This window comes from Typopeltis vanoorti, chromosome 9 (assembly GCF_054136105.1).
Source record: "Typopeltis vanoorti isolate ZY-2024b chromosome 9, IOZ_Tvanoo_1.0, whole genome shotgun sequence".
In the NCBI taxonomy this organism is placed as follows: Eukaryota; Metazoa; Arthropoda; class Arachnida; order Uropygi; family Thelyphonidae; genus Typopeltis; species Typopeltis vanoorti.
In genome coordinates this window covers 141,631,036-141,652,986 of record NC_143557.1, presented here as the reverse complement: position 1 = coordinate 141,652,986, position 21,951 = coordinate 141,631,036, and the positions used below count along the sequence as shown (strand labels likewise).

General features: G+C 38.0%; 1 protein-coding gene across 2 annotated transcripts in view; it reads left to right on the top strand.

Annotated features, from left to right (window-relative positions):
- The window catches only part of Nulp1 (Nuclear localized protein 1), a 362,638-nt gene that overhangs the window by 284,072 nt on the left and 56,615 nt on the right, over window positions 1–21,951 (top strand). For both annotated transcript variants that reach the window (XM_090397712.1, XM_090397711.1), the window contains exon 12: window positions 16,492–16,582. In XM_090397712.1, the coding sequence (XP_090253838.1) occupies window positions 16,492–16,582 (91 nt within the window). The remainder of the gene's footprint in view (window positions 1–16,491; window positions 16,583–21,951) is intronic.

The window sequence follows — 21,951 nt, the reverse complement described above, 5'->3', positions numbered from 1 at the left end:
AAATTCCCCTCTGCAAGCTATTCATAAGATGACATAACAAACATTCTAATGTTACTCTGTTACTATAGATCTACAATCCTAATCGCATTATGTTAATTCAATCACATACAACACAAAATATCTCTTTAAACAATTTTTCTTATTCTCAAAAGAAGGCTAACTATTTAATTAGAGTCTGTCCACAAAATTTCTTTAGAATAATGTTCATAATTTACATTCACAAATAATTTTCTCTCTTCTATGGAATTCTAAACAAAAATAGAGTAATTCTACTTTACCGAACTTTCCCCCCGATGTCTTTCAGCACCATGTGTACATCTGGTTACCTCTTGTTTATTGGCTGTCCTTATGCCAGCATAGGGGTTACGCTATCTTCATAATTACTGCCGATCACGGACTCAATTTTCGCGTCTCAGGAAACATCTCTATTCCTCTCGATGGGACTTCTCTGCGAGGGCTCGATTCTGCTAGGGCTGGAATTCAGCTCTGTGTGGAATTCTACAGCATTCTCAGGAAATGTCGCCATCCGGCATCATAGCACTGACGCTTCATTCACCTCACTTGAACCACCAGCTAACTTCCGAACCAGGAAAATGATTAGACATGAGCCCACTGATACGCCGCTCATTCCCTTATATCCTTTGATCGAGCACCCACCCCTCCTTTTTCGAGTCCCTTTTGCACACGACCTATATCTTTTCTCCCCTTGGGTTCATCCCTTGCTCTCCCCTTTGCTGTTATACTCTTTTATTCACGGAATTCACTTCGACGTACCTTCTGTGTAAGCTACTGCCTTCGGCGTTACACTGGACACATGTAGTTATATACCTTCTAAGAATTGTTATCAGGTCTCTATCTGGTGACTCACAATCACTCTATACAGCTAAAGTGAGGCTTAAATAATATTAACAAGTTCCTCTTTTAAGACATTCTCTAACTTGATCTCAATATGATCTCAATAGATTAAATACATGGTACATGAAATTAATGCAATTTTATACATATGTGAAGAAGTTTCACTTTAATTTCAGCTGATGAGCAGGTATTTCTCTTTGTCTATGTAGTTTAGTATATTAGATTCTGAATGAATGATTTCTTTGCAGGATTCCTTCATTCAGGATCTAACAGTACCCTTTCCACAGTTAATTTATCCCCTTCAAATCCTGGGGACCAGATCTGAGAACAGTAGTCTAAGTGTGGTCTGATCAGAGTCTTATACAATGGAATGATAACCATTTTATCTCTGCAGGTTAGTTTCCATCTCATTATTGCACCCCTCCATGTGGGGCACCTGTTCGTGGTGGAGGAGACCTCCCAGTGATGGTACTGGCCCTTTTCATTTTTCCTCTTTTTCTTTGCTTTTCTTTCCGTATTCTTTGCTCTACTTCTCCTGAATCTTTTTCACTATCCTTTTTCCAGACCACCATCACTGGGATCCAACACCCTGCTGCCGTGTTCGACCCATTGACATCCGGAAAGGGGGATCCTGGTGGTCTTGCACTGCTTTGGCCCCTGTTTCGGCAAGATGGGTGGTCCTGGATGGCCCAGCTAGGATCAATCGGCTAGTGGGCTTGCCTGCAAGGGTCAACAGTGTTGCAGTAAGTCTCACCCCATTGTCCGGGATCTGCTGCAGTGCCAGTATAGCGTCCAGGGTAGCCGTGGATGTCCATGTGTGGCTCCATGGTGAGTGGGGAGCTCTGGCGCCGAATTAAAAATTCCTTAAATATGAATTCTTCATCCTCATATGTTTCAGGGACCCTAACAAATTCCCAACCAAGTACTGATAATATATACACAGCATATGGAAACAGAAGTAAGAAACAAAAGATATCAGATACTAACATAAATGTACCAACCTTTTTAATCATTCATGCAACAGGTGAAAAACCAATTGGGAAAATGTCACCCTTCTTTATCCCAAAAGGTTTAGAAAGACTGCCAGGACCGCCCAAAACTGTCAAGAAATTGTGTTCTGGTGATATCCTCATGGAAACAACATTCTGAGAAACTACTGAGAGCAACGACAATGGGTGGAATACAAATTGCAGTAACACCTCACAGAACACTCAATTCCAGTAGAGGAGTACTATCAGAATGGGATCTCCTTGAGGTTCCTGATGAGGAGATACATTCAGAGCTTAAAGATCAAGGAATGACGGGTGTGAGGCGCATCCTGATACGCAGGGATGGTTGCCTGGTCTCAACCAAGAACATCATCCTTACTTTTGATACACCTAGGCCTCCAACATCTTTAAAAGCAGGGTATTTCAGCTGTCCTGTTAGAATGTACATCCCTACCCCTGAGATGCTTTAAATGTCAAAGATATGGACATGCCCAAACTGCCTGTCATGGTTCTACTACCTGTGCCAGATGTGGTAGTAAAGAACATGAAAATAAATCTTGCTGTGAAAAAAAAGCTAAATGTGTCAACTGTCAGGGAGATCATCCAGCATACTCTCATGCATGTCAGAAATGGAAAGATGAAAAAGAGATACAAAAAATTAAAACAGAACAAAACATAACTTATCAGGATGCAAAAAGAAAGCTAGCCACCACTACACCTGTTCTACGATCCTCTTATGCTGAAAAAGTAACAACTAAAAAAGTGCCAACAGCAACTCAAACATGTATGTCTATTCCACCATTTCATAATTTCACCATATCTGAACTTTATGATCGCAAGTGCTTCTCTGATGAGCGCATTAATCACAAGACCTATGGCCTTACTCCAGAGACAACTTCAAAAATAGTCACATTCAATGAAAACTCATCTGTCAAAAAATCATGGTGGAGACTTCACTCAAAGATAAACCACCAGACACTCGCACAGAAAAAATGGATACCTTGATACCCACTGAAAGCAAACTAAACATACCAACTGATCCTAACATATTTGATGTTTTGAACACTCTATCAGAGGAAGAGATTGACAGTGGCCGTCCATAGTTCCCTAAAACAGTGGATAAATATAAATCTGACAAAGGTAAGCCTTCAACCTTTCGAAAACCACACAATAGGAAATTGTTTACACTGGAACTGTCGTGGGATAGGCAAGAATATTGACGATATCAAGATGTTGTTGAAGAAACAAACCTTTCTGTTTCTGTCTACAGGAAACTCACTTAAGACCCAATAAGGACCGTACCTTTAGGAATTTCAATGTTGTACATAAGGATAGAACTAGAGATGGTCCTGCTCATGGAGGAGTAGCTATCCTAGTGGGCAGTCATACTCCTTTCCATCAGGTCCAAATTAATACTTCTCTGGAAGCAGTAGCGATTCGCTTCTCTGTGGGATTTCTTATTACAGTATGTTCAATTTATATACTACCAAATGCTGATTTAAATGAAATTGATCTTGATAACCTTATCTCGCAACTGCCTGAACCCATACTTTTGATGGGTGACTTTAACGGTCACAATACTCTATGGGGTAGTGCCAACACTAATAGACGAGGTCGAATCATTGAAAAAATTCTTGATGATAATAACCTTTCCCTTCTAAATAATAAACTCAATACTTTCTTCCATATGTTTACTCACTCATATTCTGCAATTGATCTTACAATCTGTTCCTCTTCCATTCTTCCACTGCTCATGTGGACGTTGAAGAGAACATATATGGAAATGATCACGTTCCCGTTCTTTTTACAATGTCTTCACAGGAACCATGTTCACCCACACAGATACCTATATGGAAAATGGACCAGGCTGACAAGAACACTTTTTCTCATCTTGCAAAATTTAATGCTGATGCCATCAGTCAAACACCTATAAATGAAGCTATAAAATATATAACAGAATGCATTGTCCAGGCAGCAACAATCTCCATCCCAAAAAACATCATCTCGATTTCCAGTCTATCCAAAGCCTTGGTGGAATCCAGAATGTCAGGCAGCCAAAAAAGATCAACACAGAGCATGGAGCATATTTCGTAGATACCCCACCACATCAAATTTAATAACTTTTAAGCATGCTCGAGCCAAAGCATGTTTTGTAAGACGTCAGAGTCAAAAAAAATCATGGATCCAATTTACTACATCAATTAATCAAATGACAGTCCAAAAATTGTATGGGATAAAATCTGGAAAATGAAAGGCATATATGTACACATTGTTTGTCCATTTTAGACTATAATGGAAGTGTTCTTGCTGATTCCAAAGCTATTGCATATACTTCGGGAGAAATGTTTGCTAAAATCTCAGCAAATACTGAAAGAGCAGCAAGAGAAACAAAGGCTTAATTTTTCTACCAACATTCTTCAGCCATATAATCAGCCATTTGTTAAGGAGGAACTAAAAAGAGCTCTCCTACAATCTCACCCTAGTACAGTAGGACCTGATGACATCCATTATGAAATGATAAAACATCTACCATCATCTTCTATGGATCTTCTTCTCTTATTATACAATAGAATACTTGCAGGAGAAGAGTTTCCAAATTCTTGGCATAAGTCAATTGTCATTGCTATCCCAAAACAAGGAAAAGATCCAACACAAGCAAATAATAAATTTAGTTTAATCCTTTATCCAAGTGTGACCAAACAAAGTTTGTGCCTGAAAGTATCTTCAGGATTGGGGTAAGGTAGTACAATACCAGGCAACTCGTTGCAAAGATGGAGCAAGCTTACATCACTCTTATCTCAGTATCTCCCATAATGCAAAACACATCTCCTTGCGGATATGTATAATGTCATGCATTAAGGGAAGGGCCACTGCCCAGACTAGTTTCGACCTTTATTGAGGTCTCTTCAGTGGGAGCCAGGCCTAGATGTGGAGATACCAGGCAGAAGCAATAGCAAGGTCATCTCTACCTATAGGAGTTGCCAAACTGTGTGCCACCTTTTTTATTAAATTACTCTGGATTTAGAGAAAGATGTTGAAAGTTTATTTTTCACTTGGTTAGACTATAATAAATTTTTAATCCTTTATCCAAGTGAGCACTTGGATAAAGGATTAAACTAAATTTATTATAGTCTAACCAAATGAAAAATAAACTTTCAACACGCAAATAATTATAGACCCATTGTTCTGACCAGCTGTATTTGTAAGATACTAGAGAAAATTGTTAATGCCAGACTTCTCTGGTATTTAGAAAGCAACAGTCTTCTTTCCAATACACAATGTGGTTTCCGTAGACATTGATCAACTTTAGATCATTTAGTTTGGTTAGAAACTTGTATAAGAAATGAATTTCTGAAGCGAGAACATCTTGTCTCGGGTTTTTTTTGACATGGAAAAAGCTTATGACACAACCTGGAGACATGGCATATTAAAAGACCATTATAACCTAAGTCTCAAAGGACACCTCCCTATATTTATTAAAAACTTTCTGTCCAGGTGAACTTTCCAAGTCGGGGGGGGGGGGGGGGGTATGCTATCTCAACCGTGTATTCAAGAACAAGGTGTTCCCCAAAGCTCTGTCTTAAGTGTAATCCTTTTTGCTATTAAAATCAACTCAATCATTGAACAGCTTCTTCCCACTGTAGACAATGCTCTATATGTTGATGACTTCACAATATACTGTCACCGTAACATGAGGGTAATTGAGAGACAACTTCAGCAAGCAATTGACCATGTCTCTCTGTGGGCTCTTAATAATGGGTTTAGGTTTTCAACAGAAAAAAGTGTCTGTGTACACTTCTGTTGAAAATGCACTCATCACCCAAATCATGAACTAAGAATGGGACCTACTGTTATTCCAGTAACTACAGAAACTAAGTTCTTGGGACTCATTTTTGACAGAAAACTCGCATTTCTAGCACACATTCATCAACTAAGAGAAAAGTGCAAAATAACTTTGAACCTCCTTCGCACTCTATCTTCTACTGGGTGGGGTGCTGATCGAGCTTCATTGCTCCATCTTTATCGTGCACTTATACATTCAAAGTTGGATTATGGGTCCCAAGTCTATGGTTTGGCAAGAGAGTAACCTACGATGGTTGGATTCCATCCATCATCAGGGTATACGGATAGCTACTGGTGCCTTTCGCACCTCACCCGCTCCAAGTCTCTATGTAGAAGCAAATGAACCGGCTCTATCACTTCGAAGGAAACAGTTGTCTCTTAATTACGATCTAAAAATAAAATTTCTTCCACATCACAGTACACGGAATAGTATCTTCTCTCTGCATTGGGAAGCTCAATATCACACACATCAAACTGCTTTACATCCTTTTGGCATGCATATTAAAGAAACTGTGCAAGCTGTTAGTATAAATGTTGACAACATTACCTACACTAAACATAAGAGCATTCCTCTATGGCAGATTTGCACACCATCTTGCAACCTCTCACTTTGTCAGCTACAGAAATCTTATACCCCCATCATCCATTTATTATTATTATTATTATTACGGGCGACTCCAGGGAGTCCTTAGACTCATTGAGGGAGGCCCTAAACATCATGTTCACACAACTGTACGACATTCTCACAGTATCTACCATACCTTGCCTTGAACTTGCTCACTGTCATAGCACCCACAACAGACTCTGGCAGCTTATTCCACTCATTTACCACTCTAAAAGTAAAGAACCCAGTTCTAACACCCCTGCTAACCACACTCTTTCCCAGCTTCCATAGGTGTCCCCTAGTTCTCCCACCATCAGTCCTGATCTCAAAAATATCCTCTGAATTTGTCTTATAGAAACCCTTTAGCAATTTGAATGTCTCAATCATATCTCCCCTTTTCCGCCATCAACTAATTTCTGCAACCCACAAATCTTCAACCTGTTCTCATATGGTTCATTCCATAGACCCGCTATCATCTTAGTCATTCGCCTCTGGATGCTCTCCACCTCCTTCCCATCAAGAAGAAACCTAGGTGACCAAATCTGGGCACAGTAGTCGAGATTGAGGTCTTATCAAGACTCAGTACAGAAGTACAATAACTTGCTTGTCTCTGCTCATCAAATTATTCTTCAGTAACCAAGTGATTTGATGAGCTGATTTAGCTACTTTTGCAATGTGCCCCCCTAAACTTCATCTCTCCCTATCCACCAACACTCCCAAGTCCCTGGCCTCATCAATCTCCTGGAGTACAGTTCCACCAATGTGGTATACTGCTGCTAATCTTTTCACCCCAAAATGCATAACCTTACATTTTGTCACATTAAATTGACATCTATTCTCCTTAGCCCAGAACTCCAATCTATCGAAGTCATCCTGCAAGATTTTGACATCTTCTGCATTGATATCGCCCTACCCAACTTGACATCGAACAAATGAACTGTTCCTCTTAGATCCTTCCCTGTATCATTAATGAACAGATTAAACAGCAGTGGTCCAAGAACAGAACCCTGCGGCACATCTCTAGCCACAGGCCATCTTTTGGACTCTACTCCTGAATAAACTACTCTTTGATATCTCTCCATCAACCACCCACCTATCCATCTCACAAACCCTATATCCATTCCCATATGTTGTATGTTACGGATTAGAATTCCATGTGGTATCCTGTCAAACGCCTTTGCCAGGTCCAGCAGTATCACTGTAAACCCATTACCCTTATCCAGTTCAGCCGTCACCTTGTTATAAAACTTGAGCAAGTTACTGAGGCATGATCTACCCTTCACAAAGCCATGCTGTCCCCCATACAGTATCTCATTTTCATCAATCCATTCCTGTATTTTTTCCTTGACTACTTTCTCCAAGAGCTTCACAACGACTCATGATGTGCTGATCGGTCGGTAATTTGCAACCATAGTCTTGGATCCTCCTTTATGCAGTGAAACTATTTTCCCCCTCTTTCCACACCTTCGGCACTAAACCAGACCCGAGACTTAGATTATCAATCCTTTGCCAGGTCCAGCAGTATCACTGTAAACCCATTACCCTTATCCAGTTCAGCCGTCACCTTGTTATAAAACTTGAGCAAGTTACTGAGGCATGATCTACCCTTCACAAAGCCATGCTGTCCCCCATACAGTATCTCATTTTCATCAATCCATTCCTGTATTTTTTCCTTGACTACTTTCTCCAAGACCTTCACAACGACTCCTGATGTGCTGATCGGTCGGTAATTTGCAACCATAGTCTTGGATCCTCCTTTATGCAGTGAAACTATTTTCCCCCTCTTTCCACACCTTCGGCACTAAACCAGACCCGAGACTTAGATTAAACAACATGGTCAAGGGCACTGATAATTCCTTAGCTGCTTCACGCAAGACCCTTGCCGGTATACCATCTAATCCCACAGATGTATTCACATTAAGGTTCTGTAATAGACTATTCACCTCCACTTCATTCATCACAATTCCTGTATAAACTAATGGTTCCTTCATTTTTTTCAATGTCACCACCCGGATGATATACTTTTGCAAAGTGCTCGCTCAGTAACTCCACTATATCGACTGATTCAGTGACCTCCTTACCATCGTCATTCCTTAAAATCATTTTGCTGTGTACAGTTTTTTCTTGTTTGCAGCATATTGAAAGAACTGTTTGGGATTCTCTTTAGCTTGCATAGTTAGTTTCCTTTCATAATCCGCTTTTGCTTTTTTTACCACACTCGTTACCCTTCTGGCCTGCACTTCATACCGTTCGTGTGCGTGCAGGTCACCCCTTTCTTTAAATTTCCTCCACAGTTGTTTCTTTTTTTGCAGCTCAAGCTTAGTGGTGTTATTCATCCATTTGACCCCTACTTGTTTTACTATTCGGACCCTATGTATACAGTCAATCATCTTTTTCATCTTTTAAATAATCATCTTTTTCCAGTGTGATGTCTTTGATTTTCTTTACAAAGTGTTGTATGTTTTTAATATAGGAGAGGGAGTGACCTACCAACTCCTTGTGTGTTGGAGCAATCTCTGGCATCTCTGTTCTTTGGTAATCGGATGAATATTGATCTTTCCCAGTCCTTAGGCCATTTGCAAGTGGACCATATCTCTTAGCACAAAGCTGTGGTAATGTTTGCTGGCACTGGTTTAGGGAGTTCTGCAGGTATCCTGTCAATATCAAAGGCTTTCTTGTTTGGCATTTTTCTCGTGCTCAAGCTACTTCTTCCTCCAAGATGTTTGGTTCTTTGTACATAAGGCCGTTTTTGTTGTCTTCTTTTGTTCAGTCGGATTGGCATATAGCCTTTCTATGTATTCTTTCCACCTGTTCTTGATTTTTTGCTGGTTGCTCAGTTCATTCCCATTGTAGTCTTCGACTGTTCCTTGTCATACAAAAAAAACTGGATTGCATCATCTTTACTTCAGCAAACAGGGCTGTATGTTCCTTTCTGTTAGCTTCTAGATGTTGACATTGTTCGTTTATCTCTTCCTGGCTTCACGTTGGAAAGGTGCATTCAGCTTTTTGATTTCATCCTTTTCCTCCCTGGCTTTGGCCACTTATTGCTGATCAGCTGATATGATAGTGTTGTCAGATAGCCATTTGTTTATTTTCTTTGGCTTTTGGTATCGCACATGTTTCTCAACAATTTTGATGATAGTATATCTAATCTCACACTATTATTCTTCTGTGTCTTTTCATCAAGGCTGAGTAAATCAAATCTGTTCTTCACTTCTACAGTATACATTGATGATGATATGCTGTTGGCATTGAACTTTTTCTGGATGATGCCTTTCTTTTTCTTGCACAGTTTCAGCTTCATTCTGGCCACTAATAGTTAATGGTCTGTGCTGCAATCAACACTAGGTAGTGTCTTTGGAGAAGTGATGGAGCTTTTTCCAATGCTGTTGGCATAAAATGAAGTCAATCTGGTTCTGATGCTGTCCATTTGGTGAGGTCCATGTGTACAAACATTGTTTAGGTTGGATAAACCATGTGTTCACAATGCTGAAGTGATTTTCCTGGCAGAATTGCATGCGACAATCACCAGTTTCATTCCTTTCGCCTAACCCAAACCTGCCAACTATCCTTGAATCTTCTCTTACACCCACTTTTGCATTAAAACTGTCCATAATGTACAGTAAGTCCTTCTTTTGTATTTTGTTTAGAGTATTTTGAAGTTCATCATAAAATTGTTCTATTTCAACTTGACTTGCATCTGAAGTTGGTGCATAAACTTGCAGTATGGTGATGTTGAGTGGTTTGTCATGAATTATGATAGATATTATTCAATCACTATGTGCTCTGTGATTCTGAACACATCTAGCCACCTGCTTGTTTGCAGTGAAAACATCTCCCCTTCTTCTAACACTGTCGCTTCCGGAAAAGTAAATTCATCAAACTGAAACTGACCTTTCCTATACAGTATAATTCGCTAATTCTCAGGATATCTACATTTGTTCTGGTCACGTCACATTTCACAATTTTGAGTTTTCCAAGGGACATATCACTGACATTCCGTTCCAATTTGGTAAAATTTTGTGCAGCGCAGGCTGTCTCTTTCATCATGGGCACCATCAATTTAATGTTGGGCTTCCTGTAGGATTTAACCCAACTGCATCATATATGAGAGCCTCCATAGCTCAGTCGGTATAGACTAAACCCTTTGGTCGGATTCGATTCCCATCAGTGATGTGATGCACCTTTATCTGGTCTTTTTTGGTCTGCGCAGTTAGCTGAGTGGCTATGTGCTTCACAACCATAAGCCTAGGAAAGAGGTGTCCTGGGTTGATTCCCTTCGCTGGCATGAGGAGCTTAGGATCTTTCTCAGACATAGCCAAGTTAGCCAGTCTTTGGTGTGGACTGTGGGGTTTTTCATCCCACAAGCAGGCAAACTGGTCTTGAGAACTCATTGCTTCTATAGACATAGAATACATCGAGAGACATAGGGTTAACCACCTTATCCTTGTGTACAGTTGCAGTTAAATGAATAGAAACCCTCGACACCGCAAAGTAAAAGAGGGAAAAGGGAAGAAGAAGAAGCATCATATGCTCCCTAACTACTAGGCACAAACCCTTGCTCTTCTCCAGTCACTTTCTCTAGGCTACCATCCAGTCTGGATGGTTTACTGTTGGTATCCATATTTGAAGCATGTTGAGTTTGTGCCATAAAGTGTTCTGTTGAGATTCTTTTTACAGGGTATTTCACCATTACTTTCCTCAACCCTCCCCATTTATCCAGGCTTGAGACTGGCATATAGCTGACAAATCAGGCTGTTGTGGTATAAATGCTGCATAATATTGCTGTATAATATGAATTTGTTCTCTGGTCATGTAAAAATAGAATATAGTTTTGATGCAGGTTTTCCCACTAGAGATCAGACCAGTAAAATAATGTTTAATCAAATTAGGGTTCACTTTGGCATACTGTTTGAATTGCAACATAGTTTGTCTCTCTCTTTCTGTGTGTGTGTGCGTGCGTGCATATCTACGTGCACACACACTCTCTCTTGCTCCTGCTTAACAGTATAAATAACACCAAAAGGAAAAAATAAATGTATTAAACTCGTTAATATTTCGCTAGTTTTCTATCCAACATCATCGGAGTATAATGATAGCTCTGATAGGTAGGACTAAACAAAGTAATTGTAGAAACAATTTAATTGTAACTGATACCTAATGTTATCAGTTATTGATGTATGGCATTCCTGTTTGTTTGTTTGTTTTTTCTGTCAAACTACTTGGTAGTTTGTATTTGTTGTGTGGATCCCGATCTGTGCTTTTTTTCTTTTCTTTTTTTTTTCCAATGTCTTTTGCATATTCAGTCATGCTTATCTCTCCCATCTGACCAACATAGCAAGTGCCACAAGAGCAATGAATTTTATATACTCATAGTTTTTTTATGTGAGGATACAGAGGTTTTATTAGATGTAAGAATCTTGAAATCTTATACATTGGGAAAGAAGCCACAGAGAAATGATGAAATTTTGTAACATTCTTGATGTAAGGCAATGTAATTGTATTTTTGAAATGTTGTTTATTTGAAGAACCTGTCGGAGGCATATCAAGAATTTTGTTAATTGTCTTCAGTTTGTACCCATTGAGGGGGAGGGAGAGAGAGAGAATGCCTAAGGTAACACAGTTCTTCATTCCTTTTTTCTGACATGCTGAAAATCTGGAAATATTGTAAGCTCTGTCCCATAATGTTATCATGTTTCTCTTTTATAATGGATGATGGTGTAATGTGGCATGTCAGAATCTTCCAGTTGTGGTTGGTTTTCTGTATACTGAAATCAATATTTTTTCTTCCTCAGATACTTTTAGAATGATGTCCATCCATCTATCAATTCATTGGACATCATCAGATCACTTCGTTCCTCAGTGATGTACCACCCCATTCCTCACCAGGTGGTCATGTTGTATGCTTTTCTGGAGACTTCAACTTTCTGAAGATCTGAAGAACTTCAAACACACCATTCAGCCATCCATCCATCTTGTTGAGGGTCTATCACTTCATCTTTTTCCAGGAACTTTTACCTTCTATTACTGTTTTGAGAAGTCCTTCAATCATTTCAATGTGTTCAGAGTATTTCAGCTTTCTTCTGTCAGTATCCTTAAGGAGCTTTAAAGTTCTGTGATCTTCCAGTTCAAGAGTGAATTTTATGTTTGGGTGCAAGCTGTTCAGATAATATGCAAACTGTATAATGCAACCAAGACAAGTTTGTTTGTTTTTTTTATGATTTTTTTTTTTCAATAGCATTCTTTTTGAAGTTTTCCATAATGAAATTTTCTAAGGCTGTTGACAAGGGAGGGGGGGGGGGAACCTTTGTCAAGTCCTTCTGTTTGTTTCCAATATTTATCCTAAAATATAAATAACATGTTCTCTATGAACACTGATGTGATGTTCTCTATGAACATCACTGAGGAATGGAGTGATCTGATGATGTCCAATGAATTGACAGATCGATGGACATCATTCTAAAAGTATCTGAGGAAGAAAAAATATCGATTTCAATATACAGAAAACCAACCACAACTGAAAGATTCTGATAGTCTGGCAGAAAAAGTTTCTGAAGATCTATTTGTCATATTGAGGACATCAAACACACAATATCTAAACTAGCAGTGATATCTGAAAGTTGAGACATCTCCATTTCAGAAATAGATATTCTTGCTAGCCTGGATATTGTGTCCTTGTTTACCAATGTCCCAGTAGATGAAGTCATAACCATCATAGACAGTCTATTTCCTCAAAATATTGTTCATCTTTACAAACATTGTCTCACTTCAAACTACTTCAAATGGAATGGAAAGATCTATAAACAACTATCGGGTCCTGCGATGGGTAGCCCTCTATCTCCTCCATGTGCTGACTTGTTTATAGAGAAGTTTGAAAAAGACATTTTCGCACAATTAGATCCAAAACCATCAGTATGGTGGAGATATGTTGATGATATTTTCATCATATGGAACACACAGAAGCAGAACTACTTGAATTCATAACTAAAATAAACTCATTTCATCAAAATATCAAGTTTACCTTAGAACTTGAAGGGGAAAGAAAATTACCATTTCTAGACGTCTTAATCACAAAACAAATGGATGGCAATATTGATCTAAAGGTTTACACAAACTGACCCACAACACTGGCCGTTACCTGCATTTTTCTTCATCACATCACATTTCACAAACATTGAGTATTATACATATGTTGAAAAAGAGAGTAGCTTGCATCACAAGAGATGACAAAATTTTAAAAGATGAATTAGACCTCATCTTCAAAACTCTAACAAACAATGTCTATCCAAAAAATTTCATAAATAAGGTTCTTTTCTCCAACCCCTCCCAACAATAAACTCAAGAAACCCACTACAGATCTTCAATTTCCACTCCTTTTGCTGGGACTGTTTCACAGAAAATTGCTAAAATGCTCAAACCTTATGAGATCTGAGTGGCCTTCAAACCAATAAAGACAATCTGCAACTTGTTAAGATCACCGAAAGACAAAAATGCTTTCTATAAACATCCTGGAGTTTACAACATTCCCTGCTCTTGTGGTTTAAATTATATAGGACAAACTTCTAGAAGTCTAGAGATAAGAAAAAATATATCATATCGGGAACGTTAATAACAACAGAGAAGACAATTCTGGCTTGCCGCTCCATTTTTCTAATACCATTCATAACATCGAATGGGATAAAAGTACTATGCCTTACTTGGAAAAAGAATTAGATTTTCGTTCCCGCAACGTCAAAGAAGCTGCACTATTTATTCGTTTAAGAGGCAGCCTGAACAGAAACCAAGGGATGATCCTTGTGGCATATGGAAAAGTCTCATAAGATCACTCAATACATTGGAGTTCAATTTTGCTGCCAATTATAGATCATACATGTATAACAATGACTGATAACATACACACTCCATGCATTCGATGTAGCGTTTTATTTGAATTTAGATAACATTTAACATTTGTTTATGTTTTAACCTGATATCCTTAGCTTGTTCTTTTGATCTTTTTTAAGCTGTTTTGTCACCTTGTATGCCCAGAGGAAGCCAACAGTCTAGTAGGCTATTACTTTACAATAAAAAACCTCTGACCAGTTAAACCCAGTTTATGTATTTTGTATAGAAGCACTATTTCTTCTGCTTCTGTCACCGGCTTACTGTTTGCATAGATTAAAGTTATCCTCCCGTAATCATTGTTTCTCTTACTTGCTATGTAGCAAAAAAAACCTCATTCAGATTTACTGCCTAGTAAATCTGAATGATTTACTGTTTGGCAACTCCCCAAAACAAGACTGCATACTCTCTCCCCATTTGAAGGTAGAGTGTCTACCTTGACTATGGATATATGTGTTCCAAATCTGAATATGGAGACTGTGAAGCTAATGCTTGACTTGTGGGGATGTCATCAGGGTCAGCAGCTTGGTTGGATTTACATGCTTGATAGCATTTTGAACTTTAGTCAAAAAAGAGGTAGAGGGCTGAGGTCATCTCTAATTGGCTCTTGGAGAATATTGTGAAATTATCAGGAACAGTTGCATTTTGACATAGCTGGTACTGAACAAATTCTTTAAAATGTTCACTCCAACAAGCCTTGATAGAGGTTGTTTCTTTGAAGAAGAATGATTCATTATTTGCTCTGTGGATTCAAATCATGAATAAAGGTCCAAAAAAATGCCTTGATGGCCCTGAAAAAAGCAGTAGGAGTTGCAAGTGTTCATCAGGAACAGGAAGTTTCATTTTGGCAACCTCCACTGCTGATTTTGTAAAACGTTTTAGCCTGCTGATTCATGAAAGCTACATGTTGTGAGATGTCGATTTCAGCTGGTACTTCAAAACATTACCAATCTCATGAATTGGTTTTCTTTCTTATTTTCTTTCCTAAAAGAAGGAGCATCTTCTTCCATGCTTCTTAATTATTTTCCAGCATAGCAAATTTATGAGAAGGCAGATATATTAAGTTTTTTCTTTCATAGATAATGAAACCAGTCCATTGTTCAGTTGATGTAATAGTAAAATTGGCTAGCATTATAATCATTCATTTGAGTCCAAGTGTTCCAGTTTCCAAAGTAGACGTCTTGACCACTGAATGTTGTTCTGGTGTAATAATGTGATAGACTGTATTTAAAGAGTCTTCTCTGCATTTGGAATGAGCAGAGTGAATTCTGAAAAGAGCTGCTCAATCACAGATGCTACTGTCAAAATGCTTGGCTGCCTTAAGCTTAGAATCAAATATCCATTGCTAATGTACCGGTTTATGATTATGAACTTCCAGTTCACAGCCCTGTTTCCTATCATCACTTACTGGTTGTTGGATAAGTTGTGTAGATATTCTAGGGTGTTGATGGTATTCCCTATTTGGAAGATACCTCTGTGTGAGTTCTACTTTTAATGTGAGAATGTTGGTGCTCTATGACACATTATGTAACAACTTGGAGATCGTATTCCACTGGTGGAGACCATGACAGTTGGAAATTCCTATTCTGTTCAGCATTCTACTGTCATTCTGACAATTGAAATATATAATATTTTTTATTTTCTTCTGTCTGGTTGGCATTTTAGGTCTTCTCATCTTTTTTTTAGTCTGAAACCTCCCTTTGACTTGCTGATGAGATTGCCTTTTTATGAGGGGGGGGGGATGCTTGTACTCTTGTAGAAGATCCACTCGATCACTCTCAGAATTAGAGAAACAAGCAAGCCTTCCCCAACTACAGCAAAATAATAATACATAGGAGAGAAAAGAAGACTGAAATATGAGATCTGACAATATCAAAAACCTAACAGTAACAGATTAATTTTTAAGAAAATTGCTGATAGGAAACAAGTAATGTAAACTTAATTATGTAGTTCTGTCATGGTATCCTATATACCCTTTGAAGGTGCATATCAGAATTGAAGAAAATAGTGAATCAAACTACTTCTTTTATTCCTTGTTCCGTGTCATTTTTCTTACAGAAAAATATAGCATATGCTGCTAACATCTATACAAATTTGAATATTGAAATCTCAGAAAATTTCTGTTGTTCTCCTTTTCTGATAATAAACTGAATATGTGTTTTTTAAATAATTTTCTTCAAAATGCACTCATTGATGCAAAGTTATTAAAGTGAGTTATGGTTTAAACAGTTTTGAAAATGAAGTGTATATATATTCAAAATAACAATTGCATAGTTACTTGAAATGTACACCTATCTCATAAAAACATTTTGTTTCCAGACGCAAAATGCGCTACAAAGGAACTCCTCTTAATATTCTAAGGCATATTATTCTGTCCAATATAAAAGAAGCTACAGTAACCTTACCCCAGGTGAGATCTACTATATATTTGTCAGTGATTTAGTTCATGCTTTATAAAGAAAATATTTTATATTTGTATCATATGGAGTTGTTCTTAATTAAAAATTAATCCTTTCCTGTATAGTCCATATGGTTTACCAATTCGGTACCATTCTAACAAAAAATGCATGGATGACATCGGGTTTTTTTGTAAGAATTACCTTATTTAAGCCTGCAAATTTTCATCAGGGAGCCAAGGCAGACAATAAAATGTTGGCCACTAAAACAGACTACAACTCATCAGCAGAGTTCATGATAAGCACCAGATTGATATAATAGGTGTTACTGAAACAAAGAAGACAAAAATAAGCGAGATTCTTCTAAGCAACGAATTCAGAGTGTTATATTCAAGCAGTAAAGAAGGAATCATTATAGTATATTACAGTAGATTCCACTTAATTTGTCCACTGGATAAGTGGGGAGCCAGTTTATTGGGACATGTCTATAAGAACAAAAACAAAATGAGAATATAACAAGAATTTGCTTAGTTTATTTGGGACACAATGCTGTTTAACTTGGCCATCCAGTAACCTCTACCACATGAAATGTTAGAAATATTATATGATCTTGCTTCAAAAATTTAGTGCTGATGACATTTATAATGTTTATGAAGCATTATTTTATCTTTCCACACTAGATGGTTCCCTGTGTTATAAACTGCTGTTTGGATCATGTAACATTATTATTATTATTACACCTCCAAGGAGTTCAAAACTCATCGAGGGAGGGCACCTGCTCTGCAACTCTCTGTCATCACCACTCATTTCACTACAGCGAACTGCATCATCTACACCAATGCCATCCACTGCCCACCACCACTAGTATTTTCACACACAATCACAAACCTCCATGCCCACGGCGGGATTTGAACCCACAGCCTTTTGGCTGGAGAGCGGATACGCTGACCACTTGGCCAGTCGGTGCCAGCCTTTACATACATTTAAAGTAACTATTGCATAGTTACTTTAAGTTGAGATAGAATTCCAACAGAAACCAAGAAAAATTTTACTGGTTCTTGACAGATGTTAAGGAGATCGGTGCAAAAGTTAATCCTTTACAAGTAATACAGTTTGCAAGGAATAAGCAACAAGACCATTCAAAACTGTTTGGATCACTGTGGTTTTAATCATTCAGTCATGGTATACCAGATCCAGCTGATAATGAAAATGACATCCCATTAGAAGTGAGCAACAAAAAAAAAAACTATAGAACAAGAAAGTAACAAGGATAACACTTAATCGTGAAAATTTATATAACCACCCGGCCTGGTTGGCCGAGTGGTTAGCGTATCCGCTCACCAGCCAAAAGGCTGTGGGTTCGAATCTCACCATGGGTATGGATGTTTGTGATTGTCTCTGAAATTACTAGTGGTGGTGGTGGTCGGCGGTAGATGGCGTTGGTGTAGATGATGAAGGTAGTTGAAGTTGGTGGAGACGGAGTGTTGTAGAGTAGGTGTCCTCCCTCGATGGGTCTTCATACTCCCTGGAGGTGTCATATAATAATAATAATAATAATAATTACGACTCTATTTCATACAGGAAGACAATGAAAATAATGACATGCCTGCACTAAATACCTGCACAAAATTTATTCAATTGCACTTAGTCAAAAAAAAGAAAAAAGTCGCACTATACTCATAGAATGTCATTAATGCTAAGAACTGCATTCATATTTAATATGTATATAAATGAAATAATTTTTATGGAAAACATTTTACTTTAATTAAAGTCAGTTGTTTTAAGTATCTATAAATAAGTAATTTTGTTACTTATTTATGGATAAATAAATGAAAAACTTGGTTAAACATGTATTTTGTCTTATGTACATACACCTTTCAAATTCTTTATACTGGTGTCTGAAAAATAATTCCAGCGTTTCTAACACAAGTATTTTCTATTTGGTTTTTTGAGCATATTTGTGAAGTGACGATGTTCAAGTTGTAGTTCAAATGTTATCCACCAGGTAGCAGTAATGGCATCGCCACAAGAGAAAGCACAGGGCGTGTCATGGTTTACAGAAATGAAGTCGATGACAACTGTCCAAAGGGATATCAGGCAGGGGTATGGTAGGAATGCTCCAAGTGACAAACACATCCATAAGTGGCATCAGCAATTTCCAAAAACACTTCCTGTTTTGGAAACTGGAAATGTTTTTAAAAGGACACCACCAGGTAGGCCTACTACAAGTACGAAAAACTTGGAACGAATTCAACTGCCTTTCCAGTGTAGCCAGAAATATTTGGTTCATAGTGTGAGTTGCCAATTAAACATTCCTAAAAGCACAGTGCATGATGTTGTTCACAAGAGATTGAAACTTTGTGCTTATAAACTGCAGCTTGTTTATCACATCCAGCCTACTGATCACTGTTGAATTGTGATAGAGTGGAATTTTATGAACTTCTATCTTATCACAATCTAACAAGCGTTTCCAAACAAAAAAAAAGGAGATAAATACAGTAAATTGCCTCTAGGTGTAAATTAAGTACCATATATATATATATAGCAAGCATGTTGTTATAAGAGGTTAAATAAGTATATATTTTATGCCATGCGCGAATGAGGTTAAATTAATATTGAAAGTGTAAAACATTACCAGAGCTTTATAAAATAGCATGTATAAAAGAATTATGGAATGTAAGCACAAATTCAACAGTTGGGGGGGGAGTGAAGTCCAAAGGTCATGGAGCCATACCGAGGGAGTGGCTTGCCCCAAGCAAACAACGTGATGTCAGCGTACGTACGATAGCGGGGGAGAGGATGGACGGCGTGACGTAATAGCACGTAACAGTTGGCTGGACCTCAAAAGGGGTGAGAAACACTGAGAAGAAAAGAGGGAAATATAAGGGTCATGTGACCCTGAACAAGGCTTTTGTTCCTGGATCTCCTGTGTGTTCATCTCTCATGGTGGCATAGGGTGGCAGTGCCTCCGTACCGGAGGATACTGATTAAGGCAGTTGCGGGTCTCGGTGGCCGTATTCTCTGCAGATAAAGCAAGTCCGGCTGTCCACAGAAGGCCAGTTTCCTGTGAACCTATGATGCAATAAAGAACCAAAAAGGGAAGATAAGTAGACTTTATTTGTGTTTCATTGAATATGAATGAAAGATTTGTGCCATGTTGATATGTTATGAAAGGGGAACATTAATGATATAGGATAAGATTGTATTGCTATCACTTTAGAAGGCTATTGAATTTAATCTTACTGTCTGTCGATGTGTTAAAGTTCGCTATTATATTGAATGAAGTTAAGGATATGTTTAGAGTAAAGAATTGATAAATTATAAAGAGATTGTGAAAGATATGAATGTTATCTTGTGTAGTCTGACAGAGCTACGGAGCTTTAGAATGACTGTGATAATAATACATGAATAATGCATTAGAGAGTGTTAATATAATTCTTACTTTAGGAAGCTACTGCATAATATGTTATAAGTATAATAGTAGTGTATGAATATTTTATACTTTGTCTGGAACTCCCTTAAGATGGGATTTAAACTAAGTTATTAAGTGTACCAACTGTTGAGATATAATAAACCTTGCTCGTGATCCTAACAAAGACTTTCTGTGAATTCTGGAATCCAATGCATCTCTTATAAAATATTACGAACCTATGCGGGATATTAGAAAAGGGTAAATTTTGGCCACGTCTGCAGAGTTGATAGGTATCATTAAGTACTGTCCTGAGATTACCTCTTGGTTGTTAATATTAATAATCTAATAGTGCTAAGTGGTGCAGCAAAACAAATAAATTTCTTGGCGTTTTACGAGAGGTAAATCTCAGACACTCTGATACTGCCTCGATCTCGAGGAAATTCCATTGTCCCTCAGAGGTACCACGTGTTACCCGATTGAGTGTATAACGGAGATATAGCACAAAGGTTGAAAATAGTTGTAATAAGGAAAAAAGGAAAAAGCGACACAACACCACAAAGAGTTCAGTTTGTGACCACCGTGTTAGACCTCATTGCTGAACATGACAACTACCTCCAGAGCATTTTATTTTCTGATTAGGCAATGTTTCATGTTCATGGAGTTGTGAATTGCCATAAGTGTCAGGCGTGGAGGTCAGAAAATTTGCATGAACTGGTGGAGTTCATCCATAACAGTCCAAAAGTCAATGTCTGGTGTTGGCGTCATGCATGATCTCATTGTCGAGCCATTTTTTTTCCATGAGTAGACGATTATGAGTGTGGCATACCTGGATATGCTAGAGAACTTTGTGTTTCCCCAGATTGAGAATGTGGATGGCCTCATTTTTCAACAGGATGGAGCCCTGCCACATTATGCAGCAATTGGGCAGACTGTCTATCAATTTTCTGATTCTCAGGAAAGGGGATAAGCAGAGGAGGTCCCATTGATTGGCCACCGCACAGTCCTGATTTGACTCCAATGAATTTCTTCTTTTGGGGCTACATAAAAAACATTGCATATCAAGAAAAAATCAAGTCCTTGCTCATCTGTGCAATAGAATAACAGCATCCATAGAATCATTTCTTATGGATATGCTTACCCAAGTGTGGTCTGAGGTGGAATTCCATTTTTGATCTCTGGAGGGCTGTAAATGGTCCACACATTGAGTTATACTAACAGGTAATTAAACTTGTGATATTGTACTTTGATAATATATGCTACATATATTTCTGCTTCAAAATTTCATAAAATAAATTTCAATGAAAACCCCAGAGTTCTTTTTTGGACACTCAGTGCAATCGACTTTGTGTAATTGTGACAGCTGCTTCATTGGGCCAAATTATGTTTCACCAACTGTGGCCCAGTTAATTGGAATCCACTCTAATACTAAATATATGAATAACTTCTCGAATTGCAAGCAATATCACATAGAGTGATGTGGGCAAATATCAAAATGGGGAACTGAACTTCATCATCATCATCAATTTCCTGACATGTACCCTGAAGGAGTGTACAGGATATGATAGTACTACATGAAAAATTTACATCATTACTAACTTCCTATCTACAATTTCCTCCAAATCAGTCTGCTACTTGTCAAGACTCCAACATTATCAGACCTTATATTTCTATCGTCTAAAGCACTTTATACCGTATCAATCCACCTATTCTGTTTAAATGACCATACCACCTGAGGTTAGCTCTGCTAACACATTCCTGGATGCTGACAATGTCAAGTTCTTTCCTAATATCCCCGTTTTTAATATGATATTGCCATTGATGCCATCTGTTCATGCCTCTAATCTTTCTCAGGACTCTCAGATCCATATGTTACAACTTGTTTGAACATTGCTAATTTAGTGTTCTGACTAATTTCTCTCTTATTCCATATAAATTTATTCAGTTGACTTCCTACCATATCAGCTTTGTTGA